This window comes from Heterodontus francisci, chromosome 6 (assembly GCF_036365525.1).
Source record: "Heterodontus francisci isolate sHetFra1 chromosome 6, sHetFra1.hap1, whole genome shotgun sequence".
NCBI classification, from domain to species: domain Eukaryota; kingdom Metazoa; phylum Chordata; class Chondrichthyes; order Heterodontiformes; family Heterodontidae; genus Heterodontus; species Heterodontus francisci.
Genome location: NC_090376.1, coordinates 69,115,885 through 69,129,407, shown reverse-complemented (window position 1 = coordinate 69,129,407; position 13,523 = coordinate 69,115,885). Strand labels below are relative to the sequence as shown.

Below are 13,523 nucleotides of genomic sequence, written 5' to 3'. Positions count from 1 at the left end.
AGAAACCTGGATGTTCAATGCAATCTTCCTACAAACACTGTGCCAACAAAATGTATAATGGCATCAGGGAATATATGCGTAAATGTATATTTGTTGAGAAATCAATAAATAAAATGTGCATCAGACATACAGCTGATGAAAAAAAATTAATTAGTTCCCTTCTTCCAACACAGACTCTTACTTCTAATCAGCCTTCTTTACATGGAACTGCAGGGCAAATTATACCAGTCTGCCAGCAGTGCTATGCATTGATCAGGTTATAGGATATGTGCTTTCAGGCTGACACAGACAGGTTAAGTTTTATACTTCTTCAGATGTGGAGAACTGAAGGCTCTTCAGTTTAAAGTCTGACTGAGAATGTATAAATCTGACATCACTGATAGGTCATCCAAAAATTCATACAACAAACTATGAAACTATGAGTATACTTGGCTGCATCTCAGTAACTTTTTTTCTATTTTAACTAGGGAACAAAGATAGGATGGAATGCATAAGACAAATTGTCAGAGAGACGATAAGTGTTGAGGAATTTGAACAGGATTTTCTCTCCTAAACATATGAAAAGGCGATTGGAAAGGGCATATACAGGACGGTTACAAATATGGTTCATACCTGAGTGGGTTTCTTGTCCATTAAACATCCAATGAAAGTGGTGTGGGTAATATATTTGACACCAGTAATGATTCCTTGAACAACTATATGCTTATGCTCCCTATAATGCAAACTTACTACTTTTTCCTTGAACTCATGCAGTGATTTGAGAGTGACCTCTGTTACATTGAAAGAAAAAACATAAAAATACAATTCATTACTACATTGCATATGAGTAAATGCAATAAAACTCAAGAAATAAAGTATTTGTACATTTTGCCAACAGCAAAGCTTTATATAAACTGTCATTCTAGGTCTTAATGATGCCCATTAATGCACAATAAGATACATACCTTTGTTCAAAACTATATATTTAACTAAAATATATAGAAAAAGACTGGCCAATGTTTTGGAGTTCAAGAAAAAAAAATTGACAAAGAGCTGCAAATATTCAGGCCTTTTAAAATTATAGGTCTAGTCTTGGGAGAACATTATCCAAAGTGAGCCTTCACCGCCAATGACTCAATAGAGGTGAGGTCATTTATGCTCAAAAGTGCTATCACCAGTATGAGAACTATGCATGGCAGTGCATGATAGTAAAAATATCTTAAGATTGAAAAGAAACTATACATACAACAATTGTAGATATTTTCAGCTTAACCTATGGTCCATTTTTTTTTTGTTGCGATGGAAGGTTAATAGTTCCCATAAAAATGCAATGACACCAATCATTAATAAGATTTCAAGATGACAATTTCAATATTAAAGAAACACCACTACTTGTAATAATTACAGTATGCAGCTTAATTCACAATGAAATACCACTACGAATAGCAATTATAGCACGCAGTGTTATTTGCAAAGAAACATTTAAACTATTTTTAAATGAGAAACCTGTACCATATTTTTAAAATATTGCCAACACATTCTGCTCCCTGCAAGAGTCATTAGCTTTGAACTGCGTGAAAGGAAAAATTTTAGCTCAGCAACATTTTTAAATCAGTGACGTGGCACACCCAGTGCTTGGACTCCATAAAGTAGACCTTCAAAAACATAGTCAGTATTATCGAGTTTAAAATCTCACAATCTATTATCAGCAATAAGCTGATACAATTTACGTTCAAACCACCTTTCATAGAATCATAGAATGGCATAGCACAGAGGAAGCCATTCAGCCCATTGAGTCTGCTCTTTAATCCATAATTTTCACTCAACACTGCAATTCCCCTCCTCAGTGCCACTTTTCAATAACACAGTTCTCCTTCAAATAATTCAAATTCTGGTATGGAGACCCTGGGCAGGATTTTCCATTTGGGGTTGGGACACCAACATCAAGATCAAATGCGGGTCCCGAACACGCACCGTGTTGGGAATAGTTTCCAGACAATGATTTCTGTAGGATGGCCAATTAATGGTCAGAGGACGCACTTACTGTCCAATTAAGGACAGTGGGCAGGCTCTCGAGGCTGGAGGGCAATAGGAGGCACTCCAGCAATGACACATCGGCAGCCCCACAATCCAAAGTGGGAGCTGCCAACTCCTACATAGAGAAAGAGAGGACACCTCAAGATGGAGGAGCCCTCTGAAGACCAGGTAAATAAGTTTAAATTTAAATAGGCCACAGCTGGCTAGCCTGATTGTGGAGGGGTAACCCTTCCACTGAGGGCCATGGTCACAGCTGCGGTGCGACGGCCATGATGGGTGTGGGGATGTGTCCTAGTGAGATGAAGCACAGCCCAACCCCTCCCACCGGGAGGTAGCCTTGTTTAACTGGCCAGTTGGCGTGGAAAAGGGATGGCTACATGCCACTTGTGGGCTGGTAGCTGTTCCACCTCTGATCAGACCTTCTTGAAAATGGCTCAGGAGCGGGATAGTGTCAACACGCCAGCCAGTGGTGGGAAATTCTGGGCCCACACGCCTTCAGTCCCACCCCATTGGGTCTCGCAAAACCTGCCCTTGGTTTCAGAGATCCCTTCTTAGAAATGCCAATAACAAAACTAATGCCATTCCTGATCCTGTGCCCTTTAAAATGCAGATTCCTGTCTTCTAACTGGAACTTTAATGATTGTGGCTGGCAGAATCGCTCTTAAATGAAATCCTGGTCCAAGACCATATACAGGTATTGAAGAACCATGTGCAGCTCACAAGCTGTACAATTGCTATAGGCTATGATCTTCAGAAAGGTCTTGTTATTCCTCTTTGAGATCAAAGTTTTTAAAAATTAAATACAGTAATTTGGTTCTAAACTGCCAATCAACTCTCATCATGGAACTGATAAATCCAAATCACGTAGTTCATCTTCCAAAGCATTAGGCTTTTGCAAAGAAAATAAGCCACTAAAATCAGAAACATAAAAGCTGCCATGAGTTAAACAATTACAATATTTTAACTATCTCACTTTTCATTGGAATAACAAATAGCTATGTATTATAATATTTATAAAATGGGAGTATTGACAAATTGTCTATAGGATGTCACACATACCACAGGTTATATATGCCACTGTGTTTTACAGCATAACGTGCTGCTTATGAATGCTCAGATAAAAACATCTATGTGCAATAACAAAAAATTTGAGTAACTGCACTGCTTTTCTAGAAGCAATGAACTCTATTCCACAGCATTATCTTTCAAACTATACCTTTCATATTTTGATTGTAGGCCTGGAAGCTTGAAGGCAAGGGAGGAAAGGAATAATATCCTCCAACCAGAGATTTTTTCAGAAAATCTCTCTCATGTTGTGATTTTGCCCACTCAATAAACCTTTTAACTGTAGTATCAGCTGCATATGGTCTTCCCTTGTGATAACCTGCATCCAATATTTTTCACAAATTATTTAAAGTGGTTTTGGAATTGAAAAATCCTAACATACATGACCTTACAAAAGTGATTCAGCCATTTGTTTTAATTTGCTTATTCGTCTGAAGCTACAATTTGATTTTTAAATAAATAAAAATCATGATGTACATTTTTCATTCATGCACATGCATAAAACTGGTATTGTGGATCACTTGATTAAAATAGAAACCTCCTAATTTTCATTTCTGTTGATTGAAAATCACTGGTTCCATAATGGGTGGCTGATCCGCAATGCCAGTTTTATGCCTGGTCAGTACGTTGAATATCTACCTCCATATCTCCAAAACATCATTTTGTCTTAACCATCCTTAAGTACATTGAGATTTTCCATGTGCATTTATTATCCCCATGTACAAATGTACCACTTTCTTTCACAAAACAACAAAATTTCAATTGAAACAGAATCAGAGAGCTATCCTTCAAAATTATAGTATGCTGCACAAAAAATGCCATTAGGTGGCTGATCTTAAAGCAAAAAAAGCATAGAAATTTGCATAATTTAACATAACAAACACATAGCATTTATATAACAAATAGAACTTGGAGAAGGCCTACACTTGAAAAATAAAACATTGCTAGGTTATAATGATAGATGCACAACTACTTTGTCAAATAGGTTTCAGAAAGCCTATGGTTGACATCTCTGATGAGATAACTCCCTTAAACCTTCAAATGCAAATACTTTGGTGACTGGCATCTAATGTATTCTCAATATAAAGGTATACCTCCCTAAAAAGTAAAGCACATATTTTACTGCTTAGTAATATCATTCCAATAAATACAATCAAATGAAACATACAGTTTTGTTTGGCCACTGTTTACCTGTGATATAAATCTGAGTCTCACTGGATGAAGTCAAATATGCAATGCTGCATCCGTTATGAAAGTTGTTCCTGACAACCCTCATTTGAGTACACACCAAGAAGGTCACTAAAAGGACAGTCACATAAAGAAGTAAACAATTGCTATAAAACCTATGGTCTATTTCAAAATAAACATTAAAGACACTGCATTCCCCAGTATCAAATAACAAAAAACAATTTCACATCGCTTCAATTTGAATCACTAACTATCCTTCGACAGCACTTTCCAAACCTGCGACCTCTACCACCTAGAAAGACAAGGGCAGCAGATGCACGGTAACATCACCACCTGCAAGTTCCCCTCCAAGCCACATACCATCCTGACTTGGAAATATATCGCCGTTCTTTCATTTTCGCTGGGTCAAAATCCCGGAACTGCCTTCCTAACTGTTGGTGCACCTACACCCCAAGGACTGCAGCGGTTCAAGAGGCAGCTCACCACCACCTCCTCAAGGGCAATTAGGGATGGGCAATAAATTCTGGCCTAGCCAGCGATGCCCACATCCCCCGAACAAATTAAAAAAAGATTATCCAGTTTGAATGACATATGCAATTTACTTCAGACTGTTTTTGGACATTACGTTCTTTTTTTAAAAATTGCTTTATTACTTTACAAATGCTCTAAATCAACACCATACTGAGGAGTTTGTAAGTATACTGGCCTGGAGTTTACGCTCAATCGCACTGGTTTTTGGGAGAAATTCCCCCAATATTGGCATAACAGGTGAAAAAGATTGGGGAATTTTAAACTCAAAATCCGTTTGGTGCAACTCGAGTTTCCATAATCTCTTGCACTAGTTTTAAAAACATCACACTAGAAACAGCCCCACCCACAAAACTGGCCATACCCCAAGGTGAATTAAGAGAAAGACTTGCATTTATGAAAGACTTTCACGACCACAGGACGTTTCAAAGTGCTTTATAGCCAATGAAGTACTTTTGAACTATAGTCACTGTTGTAATGTAGAAAAAAAGGCAGACAATTTGCACACAGCAAGCTCCCATAAACAACAATGTGATAAAGAATTCTTCTTGTGATGTTGATTGAGGGTTAAATATTGGCCAGGTCACCAGCGATAACTCCCCTGCTCTTCTTTGAAATAGTGCCATGGTATCTTTTATGTCCACTTGAGAGGACGGATGGGACTTGGGTTTAACGCCTCATTCGCAAGACAGCACCTCCAACAGTACAGCACACTCTTTGTACTCCACTGAATGAATCAACATTGGGAGTTGCTGCTAATTGTACTTGTTTGCAGGCCTTTGAGGAGGCTCTAAAAATTAAGCTGGAATATTTGGGCACAAGACACTAATAGGTATGTTTTACAAGGTTTTGAATTACTTTTCTTGAATTTACTGAGGAACTTACTACAGTACCTCAATCTAAATAAAAATAATTTTGTATATTTTTTTAAAAATTATTTTTAGTCATTTAAGATCAGGTTACTCACAGTTGGTGGATTGACACTGATTTAAAATGAGTATTTTTGTTGATAAATCCATTTTCAGCTGTAGTAATCAAACTTCACCAAGTCACCATTCTTAAATAAATAGCAAGTTAAAAAAAAACCATTTTAAAACGCTGCCTAATTGATGTAAATGACTGGGCGAAAACTCAGGGTAAAAAAAAAGTTTAAACAGGTGCAATTTGCTCCTGAATTAACAATTACATTCAAAGCGAGAACTCTACCCCACTATCTCATATTCAAAACTACAGTGTATAACATGGGGTAGCACTTCATGGAGAGACTGAGAAATATTGTACAATTGTAAAAGTATTGTTTAAGATACTTATTATTGCAATGTCAAAAATGTCAATATTCTGCACCGTATAGACACTCAGTGATGTTACCACTTTTGTTTTGCATCTTTGCCATTAAAGCAAAAAAAGGGACAGGCTTCTGTCACTGAGGTAGCATCTTAGTGCTAGAAGGTTGTTTATTTCACTGCCCAGTACTGGACATTGCTAATTCTGCATTTGTCTTATATCGTGTAATATATATCATTCTTCCTTTCCTGTGAACTGTGACAAGATATATCTACACCCACATTACATATGAATACACAATTTTCATTTGTAAAATAAAGATGTAGAACAACTGAAAGGTTAAACAGGACTAAATAATAATAAAATCAGGATGGAGAAGATAATAAAAAGAAAAATTGTGAAACTAAATAAAATTCGGAGGTATTCTAAGAAGAATTTGTGATACAGAACCTGTTTATATCTCTAATGGGCAAGAGCTCTACTCGCTAATAAAAATACCATGGATGACTAAAGAGGTTTTTTGATGCTTTCACGGGATGTGGACATGGCTGGCAAGGCCAGTATTTATTGCCCATCCCTAATTTCCCTTGAGAAGGAGTTGATGAGCCATCTTCTTGAACTGCTGCAGGGCATATGGAGTAGGTACACCCATAATGCTGTTAGGAAGGGAGTTCAACAGGACTGAGTGTGCCGTTGTCATTTCCAGTGCCTAAGTCGATGCTGGGTGGTCCATCTGGCTCCATTCCTTTTAGACTTTTCTCCAGCAGTTTGGTACAACTGAGTGGTTTGCTAGGCCATTTCAGAGGACATTTAATAGTTGACCATTTTGATGTGGTTCTGAAGTCATATATAGGCAAGACCAGGTAAGGACAGCAGAGTTCTTTCCCGAAAGGACATCAAGGAACCAGGTAGGTTTTTACGACAATCGACAACGGTTTCATGGTCACCATTACTGAGACTAGCTTTTCTAATTTCAAATTTATTAATTGAATTTGAATTCCATCAGCTGCCATGGTGGTATTTAAACCTGTGCCCAATGAGCATTTGCCTGGGTCTCTGGATTGCTAGTCCAGTGACATTCCCACTACGCCACTGGCTTCCAAAATAAAACTAATAGTAATTATAATATGATTGAGTTCAACGTAGTGTTTAAAAATGATAAACACAAAACAAGTACTAAGCTTCTAGATTTAGGTAAGATTGACTTCAACGTGATGAGATAGAGACTCTCCACAGTAAACAGGGCGAATCTGTCAATGGGTAAAATAACAAAAGATCAGTGGGAGTGTTCAAAAAAGAATTTAATGTATTACTGAATCAAATAATAACCCAAGAGCTCTACTTGCCAAAAAAGACAGCCATGGACAACTAAGATAAGAGACAACATAAAACTAAAGAAAAAGCACAGAAAAATGCAAAAAAAAAAACAGCTCCTGGCAAATGGGAAAGATACAAAGAACAGCAAAGGGTGACAAAACAGATAGCAAAAGGTACAAAAAGGGAGCATGAAAAGAAACTTGCGCGGATATCAAAATCAACAAAATATTATAACAATTATATTAGAAAAAAGGTAGGAGCAAATAAAAACAAAGTGCTGGAAATACTCAACAGGTCGGGCAGCATCTGTGGAGAGAAAGTTAACGTTTCAGGTCTGTGATCTTTCATCAGAGCTAGCAAAGGTTAGAAATGTAATAGGCTTTCAGCAAGTGAAAGGGGGAGCGGGGCGGGGGGGAGGGGGAAGACGAATAAAAAGGAAGGTGTGTGATAGGGCAGAGTGCAGGAGAGATTAAATGACAGAGATATCACAGAACAAAGGCAAAGGGAGTGCTAATAGTTGTATTAAAAGACAAAGTAATGGTCCAGAGAGACTGTTAATGGAAGAATAATCAACAGCTCTGTCCAAAAGCAAAAACATGAAAAACAAGTTTAAGACAGGCACATGGATAATGAATAAATAAGTCATGCTTTGCAATTGTTGAACTTAATACTGAATACAGAAGGCTTTCGAGTGCCTAATTGGAAGTTGAGGTGCTGTTCTTCGAGCTTGCATTGAGGTTCACTGGAACACTGCAGCAGGCCAAGGACAGAAATGTGGGCATGAGAACAAGATGGTGAATTAAAACGGCAAGTAACCGGTAGCTCAGGATCATACTTGTGGAATGAGTGGAGGTGTTCCGCAAAGCAGTCACCCAATCTGCGTTTGGTCTCCTCAATGTAGAGGCAACCGCCTTGTGAGCAGCGAATGCAGTATACTAAGTTGGAAGAAGTATAAGTAAACCGCTGCTTCACCTGGAAGGAGTGTTTGTGGCCTTGGTGAGGAGAAAGGAGCTAAAGGGCAGGTATTACACTCCTGCGATTGTGTGGTAAGGGGACGAGTTGTCGGGGGTGATGGAAGAGTGGACCAGGGTGTCGCAGAGGAACTTATGCAAGTAACTAAAATTAGTTCTCAGCAGAAGAAAGTTACAACAAGCTCTGATATTAGCAGCAGAAGAATTTAAGTAGCATCCCACAGACAAAGTCAATATATCTTGGGGAGTATCACAGTAATTTGTCAAAACTTCATTTGCCCTGGAAATTTATTCTGTACAGTTACAGTACAAATAAGAAATATTAATTTATGACAAACTCTTCCAAGGCTCCCTACCTGGATGAAGCCGTTTGTAAACTTCTGGTTGGGAAGTGCAATAAAGTTCCAGAATAAATGGTTTTGCACTAGTTTCATCTACCATTTCAACAAACCGTCGAACCCAAAAATCATCACCGTCTTTGACATATATTAGAAAACAAGAAAAATCATTAGAAACTTCAAAAATGCTGGTACATCCAAAACAATAGATTACAAATGATATCCATCTTTCACATGTAAAAAATGCATTGTCATGATAATAGATGGGCAAAGCTCCCTCTATGCCAAGTAAAGCTCCAATGCCCGTAACATTGTGCCAATTTATTCTGGCCTGAAGCTAAACTCAAAGTAGCAAACACTCAACCTCTGCAAGGACAGATGGGTAGGATTATAATGTATGGAAAATGTATGCTCTTCAAAGAATGAAGAAAACTTTGCAATGATTATTCTTCATTCTGCATTTCAAACACACTGTAGGAACATCCCAAAGTAGCACTAATTTAGGAGGGTGAAAAATCTTGTAGTACACTGGAGGCATAACTACAGGACTGTTCAGCCAAAGGTGCCTAAATCTAGACACATTGATTAAATGTTACTGTCTAGATTAATCAACATACAGCTTTGTGTTTTTGATCAACTGGAACCTGACAGAGATACTGGGGAGTAACCCTTCATTTACATCCTGGGCTTCTTCCCCGTAACATGGCAGCAGTGTAGAATGTACCCATGCATCCAACTGGCTATCTGTTGCTTAGTCACTGGTTTGGTTTGGGTTTTTGCCCCACTGGAAATGCATGGCTATCAATGCTGTCTAAACTTCTGTGTGGTATATAATAATTTAGGCCTCTGAGTATCTACATGGTAGAAGCTAAATCCTAGTTATGAGTTATGTGGCAAAAGAAACTATGGGACAACAATTTCTTGATCCAAATTAAGCAACTTTAGGCATATACTCTGGACAAGTCCTATGACAAATCAAATAGAAGTGATTTATAAGTTAAAAGTAGGCTGGCAGTTCAGAAATTATGTGTACCAAATTTAATGCTAAAATTGTAGTTTTTTATTCATATGTTCAAGAAGCTTGTAAGGTTGGTGCAATAACTTGTGAAAAATTAAACTGAAGTCCCAATGTGAAGAAGTGAAGACCTAACTGGCAACAATTTCCAAATAGCCTACATAAAATAGGATTAAAGGGTGATCGTTTAACAACCCAAATGCAAATACACGACTGAATCAGCTGCAATGTGAATCTGAATACCAGAGGGGCGTTAAATTGGACAGTCCCCTAAAACAGGAGTGGGATTACGATGCGTGATTAGCTTGTGTCTGTTCGCTGCATCTTCATGCTGCCTGTTCACTTACATGATTTCCGCGTACAGTCAGCATTAAACATGCTGTTGATTAGTTGCACAGATCAGGAGGCCCAAAATCAATATTACTTGCATAACTTAAAGCTGGCCTGCAATGCTTAACGGGGAGGTGCATTAGAGTTGGAGAATGTGCTGCGAGTCCTGTTTGCTTCACCTCAATTTCATGCACTTCGCACTACTGCAGCCTCATACCCACATCTCACAACTTTTGCATACTGCCAGCTATGCAACCATAACAGTAATCTGTCAAACAGATTGCATGCCATTTACTAATACACTTCCTTCTCTCTTGCAGGATAAGGTGGCACATAAGCAAAGATAGCAGGAACTAACCAGAGGGGAGAGATGCGCCTGCATGCTCTAACCCCCACAGAGGAGACTACACTGGCCATTATTAAAAGGGCCATTGCTGAGGCCGTGGCCAGCATTTGGGCTGAAACAACTGAATATGACGGTCCTAGTTCTCCTCTCACATCCCATTTTTCCCTCATGCTACAATCTCTACTGACTTACAAGCTGCAGATGGTACAAGTATGCACCTCTTACTTACCCACCCGCCACTCACCACAACCTTACCCTGTACCTCTTTCCTTTCCGATACCCTAACACTGCAACCTGGCCAGTCAGTGGAGGAGCTCCAAGACAGTGATGACGACCATCACTTGGTTTCACACACACAGCCACCAGGCCAGATACTGACACTACACATATCTTAGAGGGTAGCACAGAGGCGGGATCTGCATGTGGTGAGATACACAAGTACACTGCAACCAAGGCAGATGGCAAAGATATCGCAAGTGCCACCTCACCAGACAGCAAGGATGCAAATGACATATGCTTCAGGGGACTCAGATAAGCATTTTGATGAGTCAGGCTACAGAGGATGGCTGATGAGTATGCACAACAAAATGCTTAGTGCTTTGGGAAGCCTGCCAGAAAGCCTGTGTTCAATGTCAAGGAGAGTGGAGGAGTCTAGCACCAAGGTGACAAAGGGCTTTGTACAAAGCTTGGAGCCCACCCTTTCCAGCATGGAAGTGGTGGCCAACACTATCAACATACTTAGGACCCAACCATGATGCAGTATCTGATGACTGATGTCACAGCTTCCCTCTCAGCACAAGTAGCTTCTAACAAAAGACTGAGCGCTGCAGGGGAAGCTCAGGCTGAAGTCATGCAAGCTCAGCTTGCTGCTATCATGACTGTGGATAACAGTGTTCAAAGAGGCTTACAGAGCGTCTCAGCAGTCCACCAATCTGTCTTCCAAAAGATTACTCGGATTGCTAGGAGCCACCTCGGGGGAGCAGCAGTGGCTCCATGGAGCATGAGCCTGCTGCCCTCTCTCAGGCTGACAGCCTTCATCCTTTCACCCGTCATTCTGCCAATGCTTTTGCTGTTGCCTGCCAGCCATCCAAACCAGACTGTGGCAGACGGAAAGCTAGGCCTTCTAGGCCCAGAGGTGCTCAAGGTGATCATCCAAGGCCATCTGCAGTCTCCTCCACTGAAAGTCAGCAGCGTTCCACCAGCTACACTGCAGCTATTGTGGTAGCACTCCACAGGACTAGGACAGGCAAATGAAAACAGACGGTAAGGGAGTGCACATGGGTGATTAGTTTTTGTATGCAATATGGCATTATTTCATTTATAAATTTGGAGGGAGGAACTTAAAACTATCACCATCACCAGGGAAAAGGTACTGAGAAAACTATTGGACCTAAAGGCTGACAAATCCCCAGGACCAGATGGCCTGCATCCTCGGGTCTTAAAAGAAGAGGCTGCAGAGATAACAGAGGCATTGGTTATAATCTTCCAAAATTCCTTAGATTCTGGAAAGATCCCAGCGGATTGGAAAATAGCAAATGTAACACCTTTATTCAAGAAAGGAGGGAGACAGAAAGCAGGAAACTACAGGCCATTTAGCCTAATATATGTCATAGGGAAAATGCTAGAATCTATTATTAAGGAGGTTATAGCAGGATACTTAGAAAATCATAATGAGATCAGACCGAGTCAACACGGTTTTGTGAAAGGGAAATTTTGTTTAACTAAGGTATATAAGGGGAACCTGTAGATGTGGTGTACTTGGATTTACAAAAGGCATTTGATAAGGTGCCACATCAAAGGTTACTACACAAAATAAGAGCACATAGTGTAGGGGGTAACACATTAGCATGTATAAAGGATTGGTTAGCTAACAGGAAGCAGAGAGTAGGGATAAATGGATCATTTTCGGGATGGCAAGCTGGAACCAGTAGAGTGCCACAGGGATCAGTGATGGGGCCTCAACTATTTACAATCCATATCAATGACTTTGATGAAAAGGCCAAACATATGGTCACTAAATTTGTCAATGACACCAAGATAGCAAGACAAGTAAGTTATCATGAGAAGGTAGAGTCTACAAAGGGATATAGATAGGTTAAGTGACTGGGCAAAAATTTGGCAGAGGGAGTCTAATGTGGGAAAATGTGAACTTGTGCACTTTGGCAGGAAGAATAGAAAAACAGTATGCTATTTAAATAGAGAGAGATTACAGAACTCGGTGGTACAGAGGGATCTGAGTGTCCTGGTACAGGAAATCACAAAAAGTTAGTATGCAGGTACAGCAAGTGATTAGGAAGGCAAATGGAATGTTGGCATTTATTGCAAGGGGAATTGAGTATAAAAGTAGGGAAGTTTTGTGACTGTTGTACAGCGCTTGGTGACAGCACACCTGGAGTACTGTGTACAGTTTGGTTGCCTTATTTGAAAAAGTATATAATTATATTGGAAGCAGTTCAGAGAAGGTTTACTCGACTAATTCTGGGGATGAAGAGCTTATCTTATGAAGAAAGGTTTAACAGGTTCAGCCTATACCCATTGGAGTTTAGAAGAATGTGAGGTGATCTTATTGAAGTATATAAGATCCTGAGGGGACTTGATAGAGTGGATACTGGGAGGATGTTACCTCTTGTGGGGGAGATAGTTTAAGAATAAGAGATCTCCCTTTTAAGATGGAGATGAGGAAAAATTTTTTTCTCTGAGGGTCGTTAGTTTGTGGAATTCTCTTCCCCAGAAAGCAGTGGAGGCGGGATCATTGAATTTAATCAAGGCTGAGTTAGATAGATTTTTGATAGACAAGGGAGTCAAGGGTTATGGCGAGCAGACAGGAAGGTGGAGTTGCGACTACAACCAGATCAGCCATGTCTTATCGAATGGTGGAGCAGGCTCGAAGGGCCAAATGACCTATTCCTGCTCCTAAGTCCTATGGTTTGGAATGTTATTTTGTGATGGTTTTTATTTCTGTATTGTGGCCAAGAGGACAAGTGATGGTCAGTGACAAAAGGAAAGTGAGGACTGTGGGTGAATGGGGAATTGTTAGACTCTACCTTCCACATACTCCTCCTCAGCTTGTTGCCTGATAGCTGGGGGCAAGGGATATCCCCTCATGCTGGCAAGGTTGTGCAGTA

General features: G+C 39.8%; 1 protein-coding gene across 1 annotated transcript in view; it reads right to left on the bottom strand.

Annotated features, from left to right (window-relative positions):
• Positions 1-606: 606 nt before the first annotated feature.
• The window catches only part of LOC137371580 (RPA-related protein RADX-like), a 213,812-nt gene continuing 200,895 nt past the window's right edge, over positions 607-13,523 (bottom strand). Inside the window, exons 7-10 of the mRNA XM_068034418.1 lie at positions 8,726-8,845; positions 4,273-4,380; positions 3,233-3,400; positions 607-770 (exon numbers count right to left, since the gene is read on the bottom strand). Coding sequence (XP_067890519.1) covers positions 607-770; positions 3,233-3,400; positions 4,273-4,380; positions 8,726-8,845 — 560 coding nt within the window. The remainder of the gene's footprint in view (positions 771-3,232; positions 3,401-4,272; positions 4,381-8,725; positions 8,846-13,523) is intronic.